Below are 25,313 nucleotides of genomic sequence, written 5' to 3' on the forward strand. Positions count from 1 at the left end.
AAAAGAGATGGGGAGACCAGCAAAAAATCTGGGTATTTGGTTTACGGAGGATCTCAGATTTGAGCATCACATCAAAAAACTTACAGGCACCTGTTTTGCCACTCTGAAAATGCTCCGCAAATTTTTTCCCTTGCTCCCTAGGGAGGCCAGAGAGTCGGTTGCCAGGGCGCTCATACTGGCTCGCCTCGATTACGCGAATGCACTGTTCAGTGGCATTCCGGCCTACCTGGTCAAACGCCTTCAAATTATTCAGAATGCGGCTGTACGCCTTCTATTTAACATCCCCAGGTGGAAGAGCGTTCGCGCTGAGCTGCGCTCACTTCACTGGCTTCCCGTAGCGCAACGCATTCTGTTTAAATCTTTGGTGTTGGCGTTTCGGGCAATTCATGACCAGGGCCCCTCGTACTTGAGAAAGAGATTCACAAGGTATATCCCGGCACGCACCCTGAGATCTGCCTCTTTGTTTAAACTGTCCCTTCCCCGTTTTAAACGTGCCAGATCGGGCGGCCAGTCGCTGTCTGTCGTGGTGGCTCGGGCCTGGAATGCCCTCCCTTTCCATCTGCGCTCCATGCCGACAGTGGCTGCTTTCAAAAAACACCTGAAAACTCACCTATTCAAGAGTGCAGTTTAGGAGGACCCCTCGATGTTTTGTTCTTTGCCTTTCCGTCTTTCCCCCGCGCCAGGATACTCTCCAGTAACAGAGCGCGTTACAAAACGGTTTATACTATACTATTAATTAAAAACCCACTTCCCCTGCCACTCTCCTGCAGCACCTAACTGGTGGGGCTGCAGACTAGTGATGTGGGGACACTGTTTCTTATCTGGGAGACAGATTTCTTTGTCAATCACCACCGAAAAACTTGAACTTGCACAATGCCTCTACGTATAAATTATATTTTCCACAAGCTATGGCTAGTGCAAAGCATCCAACAGCTGATGAGGCCGAACGGATGTCCTCTATTTTTTATTGATAATATGTTCTTAGGCAGAAGACTAAAGCTGTCTGTGTCCAAACTTAAAAAGTACAGGTGATCCTGTTTTAAAACATTCAAAAGTCTCCTGACTAAGAGAACATATTAACTACAAAATGGTTTCCCCATAACTACCAGGCTGTCATCTACTCAGAAGAATCTGATGGATTGATGTTCTTTGTTTTCTTGTAAAACATTGACTGTAATTGAGCTCTAGCCTGCTTAAAATCATGACGATTTTACACCGCTGGGCATTCGCCAGTCATTGCACGGACTGATGCATGTTTGTCATTCAAGGTATCTAACACTTGCTCATGGTTGGACTTCTTGGCTGTTGCCAGTAATAGGGCAGATTAATCTTTGTCATTCAGTGCACAGGCTGGAACCTACCTATCAGAGACCAAAGGGGTATCTTTCTCGTACTTGACTGTCGTAGATTGTGTGTCTGTAATATGACTGCCCCACTTTCACAAGTGGCAACTGTGACCTTTTTTGTTTAACTCAGAAAATAATATTTTCCGTAATATATTTCTTTTCATTCTATGTCAGGTATGTCAGATACGGGAAATAAACGTGTGAAAGAGTCCACTACATGCAGTGAAAACAAGACCTTTAATCCAAAGGCTGTGCTTAACCAACACCAAATGCTCCAAACTGATGACAAGCACACCCTCTTCACTGATAGTAAAAAGGCATTTAAAAGAATTGGGAATCGTCTATATCGTCAGAAATACCATATAGAAAAGAAGCGCTTACCTTGTACCTATTGTGGGAAGAGTTTTATTCAGATGTCCTCTCTTCTTCGTCACCAGAAAACCCATAATGGTGAGAAGCCCTTTTCCTGCACCGAATGTCAGAAGAGTTTTGCCAACCAGGCAGGGCTTACACGCCACCTGAAAATACACACGGGTGAGATTGAGAAACCTTTTCCCTGCTCTGAATGTGGGAAATGCTTTGTGTACAGGTCAGATCTTCAGCGTCACCAAAAAGGCCATATTAGAAAGAGATCTGTGTTTAAATTAGGCATTAAAAAAGACCAAAGAATTCAAAATGATGAGAAGCCCTTTCCCTGCACTGAATGTGGGAAGAGATTTACTCACCAGCTAGGACTTAAACGCCACCTGATAATCCACAGGAGTGCAAGTGAGAAACCCTTCCTCTGTCGCGAGTGTGGGAAGAGATTTGTGTACAAGTCTTATTTTCAGCGTCACCAAAGATCCCACATTAAGAAAAACTTTGTGTTTAAATTAGACTTTCAACAAGACCAGAGCATCCAAATTGATGGTAAGCCCTTTCGCTGTCCTCAATGTGGGAAGGGCTGCTTTAACCTACGGGCACTTAAACGCCACCTGGGAATTCACAAGCGTGCAATCGAGAGACCCTTTGTCTGCAGCGAGTGTGGGAGGAGCTTTGAGTATAATTCAGATCTCGCTCGTCACCTGAGAATCCACACTGGTGAGAGGCCCTTTGTTTGCACTGTATGTGGAAAAACGTTTATTCAAAGGTCAACCCTTCAATATCACCTGAAAAAAACACACAAAGAAGCCACTTTGATACAATCAGTCTGAAAAGAGTTTTAATCAGTGTACACAGTTTAAACATCACAAGATAATCCACACAGGTGAGAAACAATTTTCATACATTGAATGTGTGAAGAGTTTTATGCATGAGACAGACCTTCATTATCATCAGCGTGTTCACACCGATAAGAAGCCATTTTCTTGCACTTAGTATAAGAAGAGCTTAATGAATGAGTGATCGTCACTGTCACCAGATGTTCCACACGAGTGAGAAGCCATTTGTATACACAGAATGGATGGGAAACAGCAATTGCAACGTGGCTGTTACCACACAGAGCATTTACCACGCATGTGTTATCAAGTCAAGTCAAGTCAAAACCACTTTATTCGATTATTAAAAATCATAAAAGTATACTATACAAACTTTTGTTTCTTTTAAAATGGTATCAAAACATAAAATTCCATTAAAAACAATTAAAAAACAATTTCATGGTAAAAGTCAGTTAATCACTATCGGTAGACGTATAATGACTGGTTTTTCATCTCCTGTTGGGCTGCCTGTCTAATCCTCCTACTCCTAATAGACGCAACAAGAAAGCTTGCAACACCAAACATAGTTACAGGGGATTGCATTAATTGTAAAAACAGTAATGCAGGTTTAGACTGTATGAAAGCCTTCTCTTTCAGTACTGGAAAAATAAACCTTTTTCTAGCTTCATAATACAGAGGACAAAAAACATAAAATGCATGGTATCTTGGGGGGAGAAATCATCGCATTTACAAGGAGCCGCATCCTCAGGCCTACTCCATCCCTGTGGGTCACTTAATACCAAATGGATCTGGTTGAAACGAAATTTTGTCAATAGCCATTTATGAAAAGGGATCGTAATGATGGAAATGTATGATTGCATGGCTAGAGACGAAATGAGCAAGAAGTGGGCCCAAACTATGGGTTTACTTAACTCTTCTGCTTCCCGCTCTAGTTCGCTGAGCTTAATGTAATTTATTTTAACCCATTTAAGATTAGCTTTACATAGACCTTCAGGATTGGAGAAAATCTCTGGGCTCCCCAGTTTCCTTGTTGACATTTTAATATAGGACAGCCACTTGATTTCATTCATTTTATCTAGTTTCATACAATCCTTCAGAATCTTGTGATTCAGAGTAAGATTCGGGTTCAACCAGGTTCTAATCCATAACAGGATTGGGGCCATTTTTATTGTGTCTGAAATATAGCCTGTCCCCAACTCGAGGTGGACCGAATGGGTCGCTGTCAATTGTGGAAGGCCGAGGTGGGCACGTAGAAATTTGTTTTCTTCTCTTTGGATGCAGTCAGATTTAGTGTACCCCCATATTGCAGCCCCATACCTAGCAATTGATATGGTTTTTGCTCTGTATATAGCTAGGATTGCTTCGCACGGCTTTCCCCCCAGTCTTTTAGCGGAACCTAATATTCCAGCTGAGGAGCTTCTCACAGCATTTACCTTAGTTGAGAGTTGCGGTGCCCAAAGTCCTTTGTCGTCAAAAACAACTCCCAGATAGGTAAACACTTTCACTCTTGAGATTGCTTCCCCGTTGCAATAAAAGGATTTAATGTTGTTTTTCCCAGTGCCTACTGACATAATGTGCGATTTACCATTATTAACCACAAGGTCCAGTGATTTCATTAAATCCCCGAAGGAATCTAGTAGTCTTTGTAAACCAAGGGGGGTCCGAGCCAGTAAAACGGCATTGTCCGTGTATAGGAGTACAGGGATGGGTGTTCCTCCCATACGCGGGATGTCTAGTGTTGCCGTTAGCAAGTTGTCTTCCAGGGAGTTTATGTATAAAGTATATAACATAGGGGCCAAGATGCAACCTTGGCGCACCCCTCTACCTGATTTAACACTTGCAGTACATTTCCCCTCCTGCGTCATCCTTATTGACGCTCTCAGGTCTCTGTGTAACTCGGCTAAAAAATACACACGGGTCCGGTCAAGTCCTAGGTCCAATAGCATGGTCCACAGCCTTGATCTATTAACTAGATCGAAGGCCGTGGACAAGTCCATGAAACCCAGAAAAATTTAACCCTTAGCAGCCTTCGTGTATTTAGATACAATTAGATGTAAATTAAGACATTGGTCCTCTGTCCCCCTCCCAGATCTAAAGCCATACTGGGCATTTGTTAGGATATCTTTCTTCGTAGCCCAGTCTGTTATTTTAGCTAGAATAACCTTCCCTAAGATTTTAATAGAGGAATCTAGTAAAGATATAGGCCTATAACATCTGGGGTCTCCCCTTTGGCCCTTCTTAAACACGGGGATTATAATTGAACGGGACCATGATTTCGGGAACCCTGTGGCAGCCGATGTATTAAAGACGTTCGTCAATATTTTTGCCCAATATTTGGGCCTGGCGCCTTACGTCCTGCCGTTCCCTCTATCGCTTTCTCAACCTCCACTATATTAAAACTGATAGATATCAATGGGGGATCAGAAATTGGTACCTCAAAGGTTTACAGCTCCATATTGGTCCCATAGATTTTTTCAAAATGGCTTAACCAGTCCTCCTCTGAGATGTTAACTTCTAATACAGAGTTCTGGTTACCAGTGAACTAAGGATTATTAACAATTTCCCAAAACTTGGAACTGTCTTTCATAGTTGCTTTTTCCATTAATGCTGCCCATGCATCTTGTTTAATTTCATTTTTCCGTGCCTGAACTATTTCCTAAGCTGTGCTACTAGCCTTTTATTCCTTGGTGTCTTATTAAGAACCTTTTTAAGTAAGTTGTGAGCCTTAGTGCATTTGTGATCGAACCAGCCTAAGGCAGGATTAGTTTTAACTCGGGTGTTAATTGTGAGTTCTTTAGCCACTTGCAGGCAAATGGCTTCGTATGAAGCTATTACATCCCCCCCATAAATGAGGGGGTCTGCACATGTATTTAATTCCGTGCCAACCTTTGTTGTAATGGTGTAAAGAAAGTCTTCAGGGGTGACCTTACTCCATTTTAATCTCCTCCCTTGATCTTTAACTTTTACATCAGCTGCATCTTGTGACGAAGCTGTTTTGTTCTGCAGGGAAAGGCTATTATCCAATTCGATCACTACCGGGTTGTGATCACTAAAGGAAGAGGGTATAGCATTATAGAAAATTACATGACTTAAAAGTCCTGGGGATAGAAATATGTAGTCTATTACAGATTCGCAATCCCTAGCTCTGTACGTAGGAACACGGTTACTCTCATTAGAAAACCCCACCTCAAACAAGTCATTATTAGACAAAAGTGCCTCCACTGCTTCCCCCTTGGAGCTGTGTTCAAAATGTTGAGGGGTTGTGAAATCAGGACCATCGCTATCTCTATATTGACAGTTTAGATTACATAAGTGTACGTTAAAATCACACATCAGGATATAATGAACAAAAGTGGTTTGGTTTTCCTTGTAAGTAATTAAAACATTTGACAGTAAATGGAGATGCTCGTTTGGGGACTCCCCTTGCAATGAGTTATAGCAATTAATAAGAATTAGTTTGGTATTGTTTGCCAAACTTACTTCTAGTATTAGATAATAAGGGGAAGTGCAGTCGACCTTATTAACTCTTCCTGTTATGTTTACTAAAACCAGAAACATAAGTCCCCCTCTGTCTCTCCCTGCTGACGAACTCAAGGCAGGTACTTAGTAAGATGTAAAACCATTAATCCAGAAATCACAATCCTTGTCCCAGGTCGCTTGAAATGCAACAATGTCGTACTGTTTCACAAAATCTAGCCAGACATTATCATCCCTTTTGGACCGCAGACCAGCAATATTCCAGCTTAACATTTTTACCTTTTCCCCCACACCCTCAGTGATGCTTGCACACTTAGGCTGGGTATTATTATGACTAATTTTTACTTGTGCGGGTTCCATACATCCCAAGTCAGCCAATCTCTCCCCTCCCTGTCCCTCAGAGTCCTCACGTCAGTCACACGCCTCTAGGCCCGAGAGTAAATCAAATCTATTTTGTGTCACAACATTAGGCCCATCCCTACAGTGATGGTCAACATTATAGAGTCGTGATACTACAGGGGCCCGAGGCTCAGTAGGAGTAAATGGTCTAAATCTCCCAAGATTAGGTGGAGCTTTGATTAAATGCGTGTAAAAATAACCAAGTGGACGCACACAAACACTGTTTTCGTCGTAGACCAAAGAAGCTGTCCTTAACAAAACTGTTGCAACATGTTTGGGGTGTTTAAAATGAACAATTATACAATCCCCACTACACGTCTTTCTGGACGGGCCAATCCAGTTTGCACTTCTAGTGGACAATATTTGATCAGAATATTTTGTTGGGAAGCCACATCTCCTATTCAGCCATGACACTGTTTTATTTTTTAGTGATTCATGTGATTCCACATGGGACTGAGCAGGATGATGATCTGGAGGCGGGACATTGGTTAGGACAACCACATAGGGTGCACAGCCAGGGGGAAGATTTATAAAGCGACTTTTTTTTACCTGTCTAAAACCCGATATGCCATCTAGTCCTGAGAAAGGCTGTTTGGTTGTACAGGTTATTGGTCTAGGGTCAGGAGAAGCAGTTTCAATTACAGTTGTTCGCTGGCTTAGTTGCTGCAAGTTGTCTTTACTAGTTCCCTGCCCCACTCCAGCAGGTCCCTTTGCGACAACCTTAGGTCTTTCGACCGAGGCCAAGTGTGTTACTAACAGACCTCCTAGCCTTTTTACTTCAGAGGTGACAATATCCAATTTGAGCACTAGGGGTTTAATAAACTCTTCTATCTTAGCCTCTATCTTAGCTTCTATAGTGCAGACCAGTAATGCAAATTGCTCCGGGCTTATGTTAATACTGGCTGCACTATTTCCTTCCTGTGGCTCGGTTCCAGCAGCAAGGCCGTTTAGCACTAGTTGGGAAGTTTTTTACTCTTTTTTTACTATACTTCCCCCTGCGTTTATTTTGTAATTTTCTACAGGTTCTCACTGGTCTAGGGGCTGGCGGGACCTCCTCTATTGCATCAATAGATATATCGGGTAATTCCTCCTGCAACTCAGAATGGACCTGCGCTTCAGCCATTATGACCACCCGATTGCCCAGATCAAGAGTATCATCGACTAGAGATTCCACCGAAGGGTTAGGAGTATCTTGGTGTGGAACAGGTGGGCTCCCTCGATCTAGCGAGGCTCTCCGGTCATTATTAATTTTGTTTACCATTTTTACCAAGTAATTATCTATTATACCTGCCCCAGATACAAACTTATCAGTTTTAGCTTTGGACATGGTCAAAACTTTAAGATGATATTTTGATACTAGATAAAAGACCCAGCGCGAGCATTGCAGTTAATATACCCTAGTGCCAGGGTTACAAGTATGTAAGCTAAGGTAATAACAATGACGAATCCCTAACCAGGGTCCAAAGAAATGTAAAGTCTCACTTGGGCAAATGTATCTTATGTTGCAAAACCAAGGTCCGTGGCCAGGCCCGGCCTCCGGCCCCGGACGGCCACAGACGGTCCCGCCCTTGTCCCGGGCTTCTCCCGGTGGGCACCCGCGCGCATCCCGCGGGACGAGGGACGGAGGGAGCCTTTATGCGCCTCGTGGCGCTTGCCTCTGATGTCCGCTACTGGTCACGATAGTGGGAGGGGCCCGGCAGAGCCAAGCCCGGCCAGGGGAACAAGCGGAGCAAAGCCCTTAGATGCTGGTGCTGCGGGGATCGGCAGAGCAAAGCCCGGTCAAGTGGATTTGGCGGAGCTGCGCCCGGCCCTCAGGAGCAACTAGAATAGCAGGTGAGACGCCCCATGCACTTTTACCATGCATCACCTTTACCATGCAGTTTTTTTACAACATATCCCTTTACCACAAATTAGCGTAGTAAAGGTATGAATGGTAAGGGCATATGTGCTGTACTGGTGGTTAGAGCATATGCATGGTGGAAAAGGCACCTGTGTGGTAAAGGCTATTGGCGTCGTTAGAGGAAACGGGGAGACCCTTCCGCTTCCTCTTAACGACCTGTGGTGTCTGAGAAGAGATGCCTCCTCTGCGTGGTGAGGTAAGGGGGATAGGGCAGGTGGGGTGGGGTGAAAAATGGGCCGGGTGGGGGTAGCACAGGGGTCCGGTTCTATAGCTCAAGGCAGGGGTCGGGTATTTTAAACAAGGGCTGGGGACCAGCGGGGTCGCACTGGGGTATAGTTTTAGGGCGCAAGGCAGGGGTCGGGTACTTTTTAAAAGGCCTGAGGGAGTGCGGGGGGGCCAGAGACCAGTTTGAAGGCTAAGGGCAAGGGTCAGAGAAAACCTTTTCCACGTAAATGCCTTTAACATACGTGCCTTTACAATGAAATTTGTTGTAAAGGCATGCATGGTAATGGCAAATTTGTTGTAGAAAATGGTGTGGTAAATGTTACGTGTTGTTAAGGAATTCGCGTAGTAACACATGCGTGGTAAAGGCATGATTTGCAATGGAGTGCGTTGTTCCATCATACATCCGAATGCAACAAGAGGTTTATTAGAAAGACCCATCTATGGCGCCATATTGTCAACCCTGGATTGGAACCCTAAAAGCACAAAGATAGTTTCACAAAAGACAATTTCAACATCACAAGAGAATTCTCACAAGGAACTGGACCTTTTAAACAGCTCATCAACGTCAAATGAGATTTCATGTGGGTTAACCGCTTCATCTCCACACTAATGATGGGGAAAGACTTTTACAAAAGGTTAATTCACAACATCGCTAGAGAATTTCCCGAGAAGGTTGCAGGTCTCAGAGCACTGTTGTAAAAAGAGATTTCTGAAGCACGAGAAATGTGATATTCAAGCATGTTCTTTCTATGCAATAGGTGTAAGAAAAGCTTCATTCAAAGCACGTGTGCTCAAACACGGAGGAATTCAGACAGGAAAGAAGCCCTTCTCCTGCGCTGTTAGTGTGAGAGCAACACGGATCGCTCCTCAAAAAACAGATTTCCATTATGTGGTTTTGGCTATTTGTCTTTCGTTATAGACATATTTTGACCTTTCCTAACCGGCTATCATCAGTTTCACATTCTGCTACATCATTGTTCTCTCAGTGGATCAAAAGCTAAACATACATTTGAGTGTCCTTGTAAACAGCAAAAGGCAGCCGAGTGCTGTAAAGTGCGAAAGGCAAAGACAGTGATTGAAGTGGACTGTCACAACATCATGATGTAGTGCTCTTTGAAGAGGCTTGTCTTCAGCTGTTCCCTAAATTGGACTAGAATTGGAGCAGAGGGTGGGATGGGGCACCTCAGGCTGTCCTGCAAGTGGCTGTTACAATTGTCTAATGTGGTTGCACTTTCAATGATGTTTCATAGCTGTTGATGACTTATGTGAGTGATAGGATTGTGCTTGCCCTACGAATTTCTGGATTTCTATATGGACATGTTCTTAAGCGGGTGATTGTAAAGGATATAATATTCAGTAGTCCTTTGCGTAACATAGCTTGGTTGATATATGTGGAGGTCGTTGTCCTCACATTGAAGGTTGGGGGTAGTATATAGTATAGTCTCCTGGACTCGCCAAGGAAAGTTGCACGTTAGGCTGAAGGGAGGTGTCCATCCATAAGTAAACTTTGATCAGAGCTCATCTACCATTAAAAATCTTCTAGGATGCAGAGAAATCGCTGCTGCTTGTGAAGGACTATTGTAATTGCCTACGCATATAGTTCCCTATCCCATGAGAAAGATGGGGCCTGGAGCGATGTATCCTTGTACCCCATTAGAGAATCTCAGTGAAACCACTTTCTTTTCATTAATTCCTGACCCTTTTTTTAGAACCAATTAAATAAAGCTCTTACTATTGATGTAATTGTTGGTTTTATGTAATGTCCCGCCTTTGTTTCTCAAATCACTGTATGACCAATCGGCTGGTTTCGCAATGGAATTGTTTTCTGAAAAGCCTTAACCCCTTGCATGGTCGAGACGGCTCCCGGCCGTCATGCGTCACGGTGGGTGTGTGCCGAGGACAGCCGGGGGCAGTTTGAAACCCGCCCACTATTCAAATCGCCCACACAGCGCAAAATGTGCGCCGCATGCAAGGGGTTAAATGGGCTCAATGTCCTAGCCTTGTAAACAAAGCTATCGGCCTTCACCAAGCATGATTGAAAGATCTATAACTGCACAATACCGTTGAAGATAGCATACATACTGGGGTGCAGATATACTGTCATTACATCTACTTATCTTAACAATATTGTGCAAGTTGCAATATTGTGTGATCATCAAAGCTGCAGATCGATATTTTAAATGTAATATTGTTATACCACACTTTTAGATGTAGGTTTACATTTTAACTATATTTTCATTTATTGTATTATGGAGGGCATGGGTGTTATTCTTTATTTTCAGATGACATTGATTTTTATACAAAATGTAGAAAGAGTACTAATATGGGTATTATGTGGTGTATGTATGGTATATGTTGTAATGCATCTGCTTTTTTCTGTACATGTTTAATTTTCCAATATTGTAAATAAACAATGTCTCTTCCAGTGATACTTTCAAATGTACTAAGTCACATAATGGTGGTGCTTAAATAACAAGTTTGATTCCTAGAAATCCATGGGGCTCTTCCAGGGAGTTACTGGGACCGGAATTAACAATTCTGGCCAACATCGCATAGTGAGTCGGGGACAACCTGAAAAGGGTTTCCCATGTGACTGAATCAAGCGCCTTCTCTAGATGTATTTCGAGGCTGTATGCTGGAAACGCCCTTGTACCTGATCTTGAATATGAAACTGGCGCCCGATATTCTGGGAGGTACTGCATCCTTGACAAAGCCATATTGATCTTGATGAATGAACTTGGGGAGGACCTGCTCATATCTGCTGGAGAGGGTTTTCCCTAAGATCTTGGAGTCTACTCCCAAAATAGCGATCAGTCAATATGATGACATGTTGATGAGTTCCCTTTGGAGACCATACAGGATTGCCCGAGTGGTTGCTGGAGTTCCCCAGTTCGTAGGGCTTCATTGAACATCTCTGCCGGCCGAGGCACTCATAATATTCTGTTGGCAGTCCGTCAAGGCCCAGTGTTTTGCTTCTTGCAAGATCTTGTATAGCCTACTTGACAACTTCTGATGAGATCACAGTATCTCAGGGGTCTCTGGTTGTGGCAGGGATTTGAGTGAGTTTGAGGTTAGGTTGGAAAGAATCTAGGGACCTTCCAGTATGGGGGATGGGGCCTCATATGGGCTAGTAGTAGCTGAGGAAGGCCTGGAGTATTTTGCTTTGGGCAAAGAGGAGAGCACCTCCATTGGAAGCGATTTCTAATATAGGACTCGCGCAGGAGTCCTGTAAGATCAGCCAAGCTAGGAGGCGACCAGAGTTGTCCCCTTCCCTGTGCGTCTTTGCCACATATGCAGCAATGTTGAACCAGTGAGGTGCTCCAGGAGGAAGGCGTGTCGTGTCTTAGCCACTGCGAGCCCAGGTCCTTTAGTGACATTGCGACCTACAGCTCTTTCCAGGCATGGCACGAGCTGGTCCATCTGTGTAATTTCTTTATCTAATATCCTATTGAGTCCCATTATTTCCTGCAAGCAAAACCCCTGTGTGACTACTTCAACAGCACCTCAGTCAGTTGTTCTTGTAGATGCTGCACTGCGGTTTTCGGCAAAGTAACTCAGAATGTGGGATTCTTGTGTCTAGCGGTAGCCTGCGTCTTCCAGACAAACTCGTTGGAGCTGTCATGTGGGCATTGGCGGAGGTGGAGCGTTCCATTGCAGCTTTGTGAAATGGGCATCGTGATCTGAGATGATGCAGCCTAAGTAGTCAGTGTGGCAGACTGAGGGAAGCAAGGGGAGGGAGCATAAAATGCGATCCAAGTGCACATGTAGGTTGTGAGGCGCAGAGTAGAAGGAGAAGAGTCTAGTGTGGGATGGGTGGTTCTCCATACATCCATAAGTGCCCAGTGACATACCCACTCTGTGACCCACTTCGATTGCGCATATGGTGGGGAGTACTATAATGGAGCATGGGACCTGTCTAAATGGAGATCTGGCACACAGTTATAATCCTCGCCTCCAAAGATTTTGAGTTTTTATGCGCTAGCACCCCGGAGATCGCTTTCCAAAAGGCTTGATGTTCGATGTTCGGGGCATATATAAGGGAATACGTGAACCATCAAATTGGCCCTCGAGTAGTACGTATCTTCCATCCTTGTCTTTGACTGTGCTGAGCACATGAAAAAGAACCCCAGGTCTGACCCAACCATGGCATGTCATATTTAGCAATGGAGTAAAAGTGACTCATAATGAGAGTACTATGTATTTACTGTTGTTCACATATATTATTGTTAATCCTCTTCCTACACATATATAGTGTTGCAAGCATTACCAGGGAGCTGTCAAGTACACTATTATATTTAGAATGTTATAGAATCGTATCTATATTTTACATTCCTATATATCCTCCTCAACATGGCTGTAGCAAACATGAGCCAGCCTCCACCATTTTTAAATGATGAAGGGAAGCCAGACATTCCTTGGGTTAGATGGATTAAACTATTCCATTCATGTCTAATACTATAGGGGGAGAAAAAAATTCTTCTATAAGGATACAACATATTTTATTACACAATGGTTTTGATATTAGATCTGTGAACAACAGTTCATAATTTGCAAAAAATTAAGTGCCAGGGCTCTGACAAGGAGGCCACAGCAGCTTGCACCACCCATCGCCCTTGTCATCGCTGCCAAAATAACTACTAACCATCTCTGTCGCATGTAAATGCAACAGTTAAGATTGTACCAGGTCCCAAAGCTAAAGGAATGACTGTGTAGGAAGAAATTAGCAATTTTAATGTATATTATATTCCTAAACTACCCTTGTTCTGCTCATCTCTAAATTAGATCAGAAGTGTCACCATGTGGTAAACTGTTCTATGTATGGTGTTGACAATTAGGTGCCGGTGCCAAGCACCGGAAACCAATTAAGTGCTGGTGCTTAGCACCGGAAAGCCCCGGCTCAAATAAAGCACTGGTGAAACATAGGGCCCTGTTCAACGATCTTTGAGGGGCCTGGGCTCAACCGGCTCACATATAGCTTTGGATAAAAGAGTGATATGATGGGAGTGATAAGATCTTTGCCAAAAAGCCCCCTACAGTGTGTGAGGGCTCTTAATCCAAAAAGAAACCAACACTTTGGTTCCAAAATATGTGGCCTGTTAGGACATCTTCTCCCTCACCTCTATAGGAACTGCATACCCATTTACCTACACATACCATTGCTTAATCATCTCCTGGCTCACTTCTAATTTCCCACAGAACTTCTGTATTTGGTTTGCGGGGGACTACCATGTAGCTTACCACATCCTGAGAGGGCGTCTTGGGAGCTTGCCCCTCCATTCACTAAACTAAGAGGTTCCCTTACAAAGTAACCATAGAGGAGTTCAAGAGGTCTGAATCCTTCTCCTTTCTGTGCTACCTCCCTGTATGCATAGAGAGGCAAGGGCAAAAGATGTCCCACTTCAGCCTTCTTGGCTCTGGTAGCCCATAATCATGCCCTTAAGGGTCTTGTTGAATCTCTCAACAAGCCTATTAGCCTGGGAGTGATAGGGTATGGAGCTCATAAAGGTTACCCCTCATTCCTTGCACATGGGCTTCATGTACGTGAACATGAAGTTGATGCCCCTGTCTGACACAACTTCCTTGTGGAAACCAACTCTGGTAAAAATACTCATCAAGGCCCTGGCCACTTCAGGTGTAGTTATGGTTCTCAGAGGGTTGGCCTCTGTAGCGTGTGGCATGGTCCACCAAACCCATAGTAAACCTGTTACCCAAGCAGTTTCAGGCCGAAGGACCCAACAGTGTTGATGCCCACCTTCTAAAAGGGGGTGCTGACAGGTTTGTGATTGAGGGGAGCTTTGAACCTCTTCCATGTCTTCCTTCTGGCTTGGTAGGTTAGACAAGTCGGACAGAAAGTATTTGAGGCTGTTCTAATCCGGGGCCAATAAAAGTGCTTGACATGCTTGTCAAAGGTCTTGTCCTTCCCCATAAGTCCTGTGACAGTTATCTAGTGAGCAAATCCAGTAAGAAGGCCCTGCAACATTTAGGAACCACAAACACACGTGCTTCCCTATGCATGGGTGCCTTGGGCTCACTGTAAAGGAAGCTGTTCTCCTAGTAAATAAGGTGATCTCCAGAGGTGTCATCGGATGCCTGGGCTTCAGCCTGCTGTCTCAGCCCCTCTAGGGTTTGCCATTCTCTCTGCACCTTGCAGAATTCCTCCGAGGTCGGCCCAATCACAACTTGCCACCTAGCAAGCTCAGACAGGTCTCCTACATAGGCAATGTCCTCCCAGGTTGGATCGAGGGCCACCTCCTCCAGTGCCCCATCCCCCAGTATCGCAGGAGCTTCAGAGGCTGATTTCCCATGCCCCCTGCCCTTCCTCACTTGACTTGACAGCCTTCAACACTAGTGGCCATCTAGGAGTTAGGCCATCCCGATCACCACTTAATTTAAATCTCAGCGGAATGTCTATCTTAAGGTTAGGCTTGCACTGCACCTAACACATACATTAAAGAAAAACCCACTGTTCGAAGGGATATGAGCTGCAGATCGCACACTGAGTATTAGATCGCCACCTGGTGTTGGGCTCGGATGATTGCATGTTGTTGTCTTCTTGGAAGAAGTCTTTGTAGTCACGAGATAGGTGCCTCCTCCCTTAGACAATAGTGCGCATGAGCATCGACTCCAACCTTAGATTGTTTTTTTCCGCCACTGGGTTCGGATGAAACTTTTCCGCTCCGGTTCGAAACCTTCTTTTCAAGTAATTTGACGCGTAAAAATTTATTCAAACTTCACCACACAACTTTCGATATCAACAAACATCGACTCGACTTCATCAGCTCGATTCCGGTCGTCGACGCGGGCTGTTGGGCCCATCCACGCCTTGAGGCCTTCAACTCATGGAAAGGACACCATTCAAAAGATGCACGGAGTGTGGAGCATCATTTCCACACAGTGACCATCACGAGGTATGTAACCTATGCTTATCGCCTGATCACGACGAATCCAGCTGTACAGCCTGTGCATCTTTTCGATCCAAGAAGACCATTCGGGATCGGATGGCCCATGGACACGACATGCAGAGATCAGCTCCGGAACCAGTGGATATCTTCGATGAAGACCATGCGTTCCAGAGGAGGATTCAGATGATCTCCAAATCGTATCCGAGGCAGACAACTCCGATGACTCCATACCTTTGGGTCGACGCGTGAGTGCCATTGCCCCTGTCCCAGCCCCAACACAAAAATGGAAGGCTACGGTCAACACTCCACCTCCGGGGCCCAGTCGAGACCGAAAAACTACTTTGAAAGCCCCGCTATCGAGCCCGGCTCCGAAGACAATAATTATGCCTCCGGTAGCTCCATACCAAGCAAACATCACGTGCCGATACTACCAGCTCCCTCGGCACCGAAACCGAAAGAAGTCACGGTTCCGAAAGACACTCGCAAACAGTCGACTCCGAGAGACAAGATGGCTCCGAAAGCAGTAAAGCCTGCTTCTGATGCCTCGAAGCCGACAAAGACAGCTTCGACTCCGAAAACAATACCTTAGGGTACAGAAGCCCACAAAGCCTGCTCCCGACGATACTGAGTCCTCTAAACAGGCTTCGGCCCCAAAGACAACACCTCCGGTGCCGAAATCTACGCCAATGGACTCTACACCGACTCCTAAGGCGAAAAACAAGCAGAAACCATGTCCGGAACTGAAAAAATCGGCACCAAAAGTGGTTCCTCAACAAGAAGAGCTTTTTACACCAGATCCTTTACAAAAAGGATCCACATTGATCAAAAACAGGACATGTCTCCACTTTACCCTGCAGGAAGAGGAAATCAGACACAGCAACTACACCTCAATTGCCTGTCAAGAAGAACGATTGTTCCACATCTCCTATGCACCCTTCTTCTCCTATACCTCCTTCTCCTTCATCTCCTATTCCTTCAGACATCTCACCTCAAACTTCTCCTTCTCATTCTTCACCACATACACCTCCTTCAGAATGAGGACGAGTATAGCCTAGGGGGAGACCCAGATGAGCCTTTTCCATACCCAAGCGGCATACCAGACTGGGAATACCCAAATCCATAAGATGTACCAGATATTCCTGACCCACATGCATATCCATCCAAACCTTCCCCTCCAGAAGACATCATTGGATTTGGACACTTACATCTATCACAATGTCACAATACATTCAGATGAGGCAGAGGAAGATTTTTTATTAGACACTTTTTAACAATCCCAAAAATCTGCAAATACTGCCAATGATTAAGGGAGTCATTAAGCACGCACCAGAAGTGTTTAAAGATCCTGTAAGAGCTAGAATCATAAACTCAAGGATAGAGAAAAAATACAGGCCTGCTCCTGGGGACCCTGCCTATATTAAGGGGCAGCTACCCTTAGACTTCCTAGTCGTTTCCAACGCTACGAAAAGAGCAAATTCCCATACATCAGGCTAAGCACCACCCCCTAATAAGGAATCGAAGATAATAGATGCTTCAAGCAAAAGAATAGCTGCCCAAGCGAGCAACACATGGAGAATAGCCAACACACAAGCCCTACTGGCAATATATGACGGGGCTCACTATCATCAGTTAGAGACACTCTTACAGTATCTACCTGACCAATATAAGGCACAAGCAAATGACCTTATACAAGAGGGTAAGCTTATCTCAAATGCTTCTATTAAATGCGCACTTGACATAGCAGACACTGCATCCAGGGCAATAAACACCAGTGTCCTCCTGAGACATCATGCGTGACTACGCATCTCAGGTTTTAAGCAAGAAGTGCAGACTACAACCTTAAACCAACCATTCAACCAACAGCAGTTGTTTGGACCAGAGGTAGACACAACACTCGAGAAAATGAAAAAGGACACCGATACAGCCAAATCTATGGGTACTCTGCAATCCACCCAAGCACAAGGCTCTTTTCGTCGCTCCTTTTATAGAGGTGGCTCCAAACAAGCTGGAGCAGACAATTCAACGTCCTTTAAAACAAATACACAAACATCCTCCAATGAAGGATATTTTAGAGGAGGTTATAGAGGCAACAACAATAAGGGAAGGGGTAGAGGAAACAACAATAATCGATCCTCTCCCACCACAAGACAGTGATTTCCTTCTGCTTCCCCAACAGCATTCCACTCCTGTAGGGGGCAGATTAATACAGTTCCTACCTGTTTGGAATTCCATCACAACAGACAAGTGGGTAAGACAAATTATCCAATATGGTTACTGCCTAGAACTTACAGCTACCCCTCCACACATACCACCCAGACAGCCTCCAATGTCTGTAGAACATCTTATGCTGCTCAAAAAAGAGGTTATAGCATTGTTTCAAAAAAGACGCAATAGAGATAGTTCCACTACAACATCAAGGAACAGGGGTTTACTCTCTGTATTTCCTAATACCCAAGAAGGACGGGACACTAAGACCAATTCTAGATCTCAGGCCCCTCAATCTGTACATACACTCAGATCATTTTCATATGATCACTCTACAACAAGTACTCCCGTTGTTGCAAAAAGGCGACTTTCTTACTACACTGGATCTAAAAGACGCCTACTTCCACATTCCCATACATCCTGCTCACAGGAATTATCTAAGGTTTGTGCTAGGACAACACTATCAGTTCAAAGTCCTTTCATTCGGGGTCACAACTGCACCAAGAGTGTTTACAAAGTGCCTAGCAGTAGTAGCAGCACAAGTCAGAAGACAACATATACATGTCTTCCCATACTTAGACGATTGGCTCATGAAAGCCAAATCATTCGATCAGTGTGTACAACACACATCTCAAACAATTCAAACACTACACGACTTAGGGTTCACAATCAACAGCACCAAGTCGCATCTTCAGTCCTCTCATGTACATCAGTACCTAGGGGCTACAATAAACACGTCCACAGCTCTAGCGTATCCCAGTCCAGCAAGGATACAGAGCCTTCAAACTTTGGTCACAAAGTTTCAGGACCAAGACTCTCTCCCAGTCAGAGTGTTCATGCAACTAATAGGCATGATGGCGCCTTGCATTTATACTGTACCATATACAAGATTGCAAATGCGTCCATTGCAAAAATGCGTAGCACAACAGTGGAACCAGGCTCAAGGGAAACTTACAGACCTGGTGTTGGTCAACAGCCGCACACATCGTTCTCTGCAGTGGTGGAACACAAAAAACTTTTCCAAAGGGCGGCAGTTCCTAGAGCCTGTTCCACAAATAGTACTTACAACAGACGCATCCCTAACAGGATGGGGAGCCCATCTTCTACACCATACAACTCAGGGAAAGTGGACCACTCAGCAAAAAGTGCTCCATAATAATCACTTAGAGCAGCTAGCAATATTCTTAGCACTCAAGTCTTTTCAAGTACATGTACAGAACAAAGCTGTATTAATCCAGACGGACAACATGACAGCCATGTACTATATACAACAACAAGGGGGGACACACTCTCTACAACTGTCCCAGCTTGCACAAGACATCTGGAGATGGGCCATTCCACAAAAAATATATCTATTGGCAGAACACCTTCTTGGAGTTCACAATCAGATAGCAGATCTGTTAAGTCGGCAGACACAACAGATTCACGAATGAGAACTACATCCACAAGTTCTCCTACCGTTCTTTCAGAAGTCGGGTCAACCAGACATAGATCTGTTCGCCACACAGAAAACGCAAAATGCCCAGCCTTCGCCGCCAGGTTTCCACACCCGCTGTCAAAGGGCAATGCGATATGGATGAACTGGTCAGGCAGATTTGCGTACGCTTTTCCGCCAACTCCACTAAAACCACTAGTAGTGCGCAAACTAAGACAACAATCTCTCAAAATGATCTTGGTAGCTCACACATGGGCACGGCAACGGTGGTTCACAACACTGCTGGCACTCTCGCTAGTTCCGCACCAAAGACTGCGTCTGACACCATCAATGCTAATGCAGAACCATGGAGACATCAGACATCCAGATCCAAATCAACTGAATCTAGCAATCTGGCTCCTGAAGTCTTAGAGTTTGGTTATCTTAACCTACCACCAGACTGTATGAATATCATTAAAGAAGCCAGAAGACCTACTACTAGAGCTTGTTATGCAGCAAAATGGAAACGATTTGTCATTTACTGCACTAATAACCAAATTGATCCCCTGGATGCTTCTATCCAGAATATCATTTGCTACCTTCTACATTTACGAAGATGTAACCTAGCAGATTCATCTATACGGCTTCATCTTGCAGCCATTGCTGCGTACCTACAAAATACACAACACCTATCATTATTTAGAGTACCTGCAACAAAAGCATTTATGGAAGGCTTAAAAAGAATAATTCCTCCTAGGTTACCACCCTCTCCAGTGTGGAACCTAAACATTGTTCTTACCAGGCTCATGGGACCCCCCTTTGAACCTTTACACAAATGTGAGCTGCAATTCCTTACATTGAAAACAACATTCCTTATTGCTATCACCTCGCTCAGGAGAGTTAGTGAAATTCAAGCCTTCACTACAGAAGAACCATTCCTACAGTTACACCGTAGCAAAGTGGTCCTGGGGACAAATCCAAAATTCCTTCCTAAAGTCATTACGTCTTTTCATCTAAACCAATCAGTAGAGTTACCAGTGTTTTTTCAAAATCCAGACTCTGTAGCAGAAAGAGCTCTACACACCCTAGATGTCAAAAGAGCCCTTCTCCATTACATTGACAGAACCAAAGCTTTTCGAAATAAAAAACAACTATTTGTAGCTTTCTCACCACCACATAAAGGCAACCCCATCTCCAAAGCTGGAATTGCTAGGTGGATTGTAAAATGTATACAAATATGCTATCAGAAAGCAAAACGTACACTAACAGTTCCTCCTAGAGCGCACTCCACGCACAAACTAGGAGCCTCTACGGCTTTTTTAGGAAACATTCCTCTAGAAGACATATGTAGAGCAGCAACATGGTCTACCATACACACATTCACAAAACACTTTTGTGTTGATGTACAAGCAAAGCAGCAAGCTGCTGTAGGCCAAGCTGTCCTCAAAACTCTATTTCAGACTATTGCAACAGATACAGACGACCACCGCTAGGGGAGATACTGCTGTATAGTCAATGCTCAGTGTGAGATCTGCAGCTCATATACCTCGAGCGGAAAATGCTACTTACCAGTATGCATCTGTTCTAGGCTTGTAGAGCTGCAGAGTCTCACACGCCTACCCACCTCCCCAGGACCTGTATGTGTTCCAGTTTTTTATCTTAATTAGATATACACACATGGACATCACTTTTCTATTTCTACTAACTCCATCATTTCCCAACATGGCGAAAAACAATCTAAGGATGGAGTTGATGCCCATGCGCACTATTGTCCAAGGGAGTCACCTATCTTGTGACTACTAAGACTTCTTCCAATAGGACAACAACATGCAATCATCCGAGCCCAACACCAGGTGGCGATCTATGCCTCTACGTATAAATTATATTTTCCACAAGCTATGGCTAAAGGTGACTGGCGCAAAGCATCCAACAGATGATGAGGCTCAACTAAAGTCCTCTATTTTTTATTGATAATATGTTCTCAGGCAGAGGACTAAAGCTACAAAAAACAACAATTAGAAGGAGGGTCCTAGGGCAAGATTAACGACCAAGAACTAGACACATGCCCCAACCAATAATAATAATAACAAACAATGTCTAGGGGTCGGAAAAAGAAAAGAAACTGACACTCAACTATGAGAGCCATCCAAGGCACAACGAACTATTAATAAGAGTGGAATAAACCCAAAACGTGTATATACGTGTAACTAGAATAAATGGGCAAATCTCAAGGGTATAGGAAAAATATTCCCATCAGTTACCATTCTGTACCGCCCTTTTACATCATGTGGGTTCTCCTTACCCAGGAGAAACCGTCCACAGCCTACAGATGTTGTTGTGTCTGGAACGTAACCATTAAGTAGTATATGAAGTGATGGGAGGTGCAAGCAAATATGGTGTGAGTGGTAACTAAATAGCAGTGCAAAATGAATGTGAAAATTTTAAATTGGATAGAGCTGAGTAGAAGACAAGTTTTAATAATTTCTCTCAGTTCGGCAAATCTAAAAAGTGAATAACAAACTAACAGATTTAACATTATATCTGTTCGCAATAGGGGTCGACATGTTTCAGCATTAGTGGTAGTTGTACCATTGCTTTCTTCAGGACCCGGATGGTTGCTACTGCTTTATAGTGGTAATAAAAAATATGAAGTACATCACCTGTGAATTCCAGGTTCTTCTAGAATACTTAATCCACCACAATACTATAGTAGCAATGTAACAGGGACAGGAAACAAGGAGTGCCAGAGGAAAAAAAGAATGAAATAAACAAGAATCAGGACAAAACATGATACAAAATGTCAAATCTAATAGTACATTTTATATATTTTGTCACCAAGGAGTATGTATATTTGTTCATTACTCCATACCAATAGGCCACTTACCCATTAGTTGTGGGGATGGCGCATCACCCCACCTGGCTGCAGCTCAGGTTATAGGAGCACCGCTCTTATTATAAAGATATGAAAGAAATTCAATACGTCACCAGTCACAAGTTAGACAAATATAAATAATTCTCAGCTTATCAGCTCCATCATTGCTGGCGTTGTTGCTGACTGTTGTTCTATCAGCTAAGTGCTATTATAATGCAGTATAATATTAACAGCTCCATCATTGCTGGCGTTGTTGCTGACTGTTGTTCTATCAGATGAGTGCTATTATAATGCAGTATAATATTAACACCCTTGTAGTCCTTGCGCTTGATGATCTTGTAAAATACACGCAAAAAAACAGCAGTGAGATTTAACCAATCTAAGTTTTGCAATTGGCTTCTATTTCACAAGCCGCGTTTGTAAGAGAATGATTCTATACTGCCTGCAGTATAATTATAACACCCTCGTAGTCCTTGCGCATGAGGATCTTATGAATACACACACGAAAACCAGCAGTGAGATATGACCAGTCTGATTTTGCAATTGGCTTCTATTTCACAAGCCGCGTTTGTAAGAGAATAATTATGTGCTGCCTGCAAGATTGGATTTGTGTGCGCTGTAGGCTTTTGTGTACCTTCGCTAAACACCTCTAAAGATGATTACTTTTTACTGTTCGAGCACATCCAAACAATTGAATTTGTGTAACTCAGTCAGAGTATAGGCGGAGGACTAAAGATGTCTGTGTCCAAACTTAAAAAGTGCAGGTGATCCTGTTTTAAAACATTCAAAAGTCTCCTGACTAACAGAACATATTAACTACAAAATGGTTTCCCCATAATTACCTTCTACTCAGAAGAATCTGATGGATCGAAGTTCTTTGTTTTTTTGTAAAACATTTGCTGTAATTGAGCTATAGCCTGCTTAAAATCATGCCGATTTAACACCACTGGGCATTCGCCAGTCATTGCACGGACTGATTCATGTTTGTCATTCAAGGTATCTAACACTTGCTTATGGTTGGACTTCTTGGCTGTTGCCAGTAATAGGGCAGATTAACCTTTGTCATTCAGTGCACACGCTGGAACCTACATTTCAGGGACCAAATATATATCTTTCTAGTACTTGACTGTCATAGATTGCTTGTCTATAATATGACTGCCCCACTTTCACAAGTGGCAACTGTGATCTTTTGTGTTTAACTCAGAAAATAATATTTTCCTTAATATATTTCTTTTCATTCTATGTCAGGTATGTCAGACTCAGGAAGTAAACTTGTGAAAGAGTCCACTACATGCTGTGAAAACAAGACCTTTAATCCAAAGGATGTGCTTAACCAACACCAAATACTCCAAACTGATGACAAGCACACCCTCTTCACTGATAGTAAAAAGGCATTTAAAAGAATTGGGAATCGTCTCAATCATCAGAAATACCATATAGAAAAGAAGCGCTTACCTTGTACCTATTGTGGGAAGAATTTTACTCAGAAGTCCTCGCTTCTTCGTCACCAGAAAACCCACAATGGTGAGAATCCCTTTTCCTGCACTGAATGTCAGAAGAGTTTTACCGACCAGTCAGTGCTTAAACGCCACCTAAAAATACACACGGGTGAGATTGAGAAACGCTTTCCCTGCTCTGAATGTGAGAAATGCTTTGAGTACAGGTCAGATCTTCAGCGTCACCAAAAAAGCCATATTAGAAAGAGATTTGTGTTTAAATTAGGCTTTAAAAAAGACCAAGGAATTCAAAATGATGAGAAGCCCTTTCCCTGCACTGAATGTGGTAAGAGATTTACTCACCAGATAGGACTTAAACACCACCTGATAATCCACAAGCGTGCAAGTGAGAAACCCTTCCTCTGCCGCGAGTGTGGGAGGAGATTTGTGTACAAGGCTTATTTTCAGCGTCACCAAAGAATCCATATTAAGAAAAGCTCTGTGTTTAAATTAGACTTTCAACAAGACCAGAGCATCCAAATTGGTCGGAAGCCCTTTCGCTGTACTCAATGTGGGAAGAGATGCCTTAACCTACGGGCACTTAAACGCCACCTGGGAATCCACAGGCGTGCAATCGAGAGACCCTTTGTCTGCAGCGAGTGTGGGAGGAGCTTTGAGTATAAATCAGATCTCACACGTCACCTGAGTGTCCACACTGGTGAGAGGCCCTTTGTTTGCACTGTATGTGGAAAAACGTTTATTCAAAGGTCAACCCTTCAATATCACCTGGAAAAAAAACACAAAGAAGCCACTTTGATACAATCAGTCTGAAAAGAGTTTTAATCAGTGCACACGTTTTAAACATCACCAGATAATCCACACAGGTGAGAAACAATTTTCATGCATTGAATGTGTGAAGAGTTTTATGTATGAGACAGACCTTCATTATCATCGGCGTGTTCACACAGATAGGAAGCAATTTTCTTGCACTTAGTATAAGAAGAGCTTAATGAATGAGTGATCGTCACTGTCACCAGATGTTCCACACGGGTGAGAACCATTTGTATACACAGAATGCGATGGGAAACAGCCATTGCAACGTGGCTGTTACCACACAAAGCATTTACCACGCATGTGTTACAGCACATGAACTGTTACCATGCATCGCCTTTACCATGCAGTTTTTTTACAACATATCCCTTTACCACAAATTAGCGTTGCAAAGGTATGAATGGTAAGGGCATATGTGTTGTACTGGTGGTAAGAGCATATGCATGGTGGAAAAGGCACCTGTGTGGTAAAGGCTATTGGCATCGTTAGAGGAAACTGGGAGACCCTTCCGCTTCCTCTTAACGACCTGTGGTGCCTGAGAATAGATGCCTCCTCGGCGTGGTGAGGTAAAGGGGATAGGGCAGGTGGGGTGAAAAATGGGCCGTGGTGGGGGGAAGCACAGGAGTCCTGTTTTACAGCTCAGGGCAGGGGTCGGGTGTTTTTAACAAGGGCTGGGGGAGGTGCTGGGGTCTAGTGTTAGGATTCAGGACAAGGTTTGGGTATTTTTAACAAGGGCTGGGGGCGTGCGGGATATAGTTTTAGGGTGCAGGGCAGGGGTCGGGTACTTTTTAAAAGGCCTGGGGGTGGGGGTGCCAGGGACCAGTTTAATGGCAAAGGGCAAGGGTCAAAGAAAACCTTTACCACGTAAATGCCTTTAACATACGTGCCTTTACAATGAAATTCGTTGTAAAGGCATGCATGGTAATGGCATATTTGTTGTAGAAAATTGTGTGGTAAATGTAACGTGTTGTTAAGGCATTTTTGTGGTAACACATGCGTGGTAAAGGCTTGAATTGCAATGGAGTGTGTTGTTCCATCATACATCCGAATGCAACAAGAGGGTTATTAAAAGGACCCATCTATGGCGCCATATTGTCAACCCTGGATTGG

General features: G+C 43.8%; 1 protein-coding gene and 1 pseudogene across 2 annotated transcripts in view; both read left to right on the forward strand.

Moving 5' to 3' along the window:
• The window catches only part of LOC147745333 (uncharacterized), a 124,477-nt gene extending 115,964 nt beyond the window's left edge, over positions 1-8,513 (forward strand). Inside the window, exon 6 of the mRNA XM_086952247.1 lies at positions 1,521-8,513. Coding sequence (XP_086808373.1) covers positions 1,521-2,539 — 1,019 coding nt within the window. The 3' untranslated portion in view covers positions 2,540-8,513. The remainder of the gene's footprint in view (positions 1-1,520) is intronic.
• On the forward strand, positions 2,551-24,215 carry LOC147745334 (uncharacterized; annotated as a pseudogene). The gene is made up of 2 exons (XR_015307486.1): positions 2,551-2,592; positions 23,185-24,215. The product of XR_015307486.1 is annotated as an uncharacterized LOC147745334 (transcript).
• The last annotated feature ends 1,098 nt before the right edge of the window (positions 24,216-25,313 follow it).

Source organism: Lissotriton vulgaris, chromosome 1_1, assembly GCF_964263255.1.
Source record: "Lissotriton vulgaris chromosome 1_1, aLisVul1.2, whole genome shotgun sequence".
NCBI lineage: Eukaryota > Metazoa > Chordata > Amphibia > Caudata > Salamandridae > Lissotriton > Lissotriton vulgaris.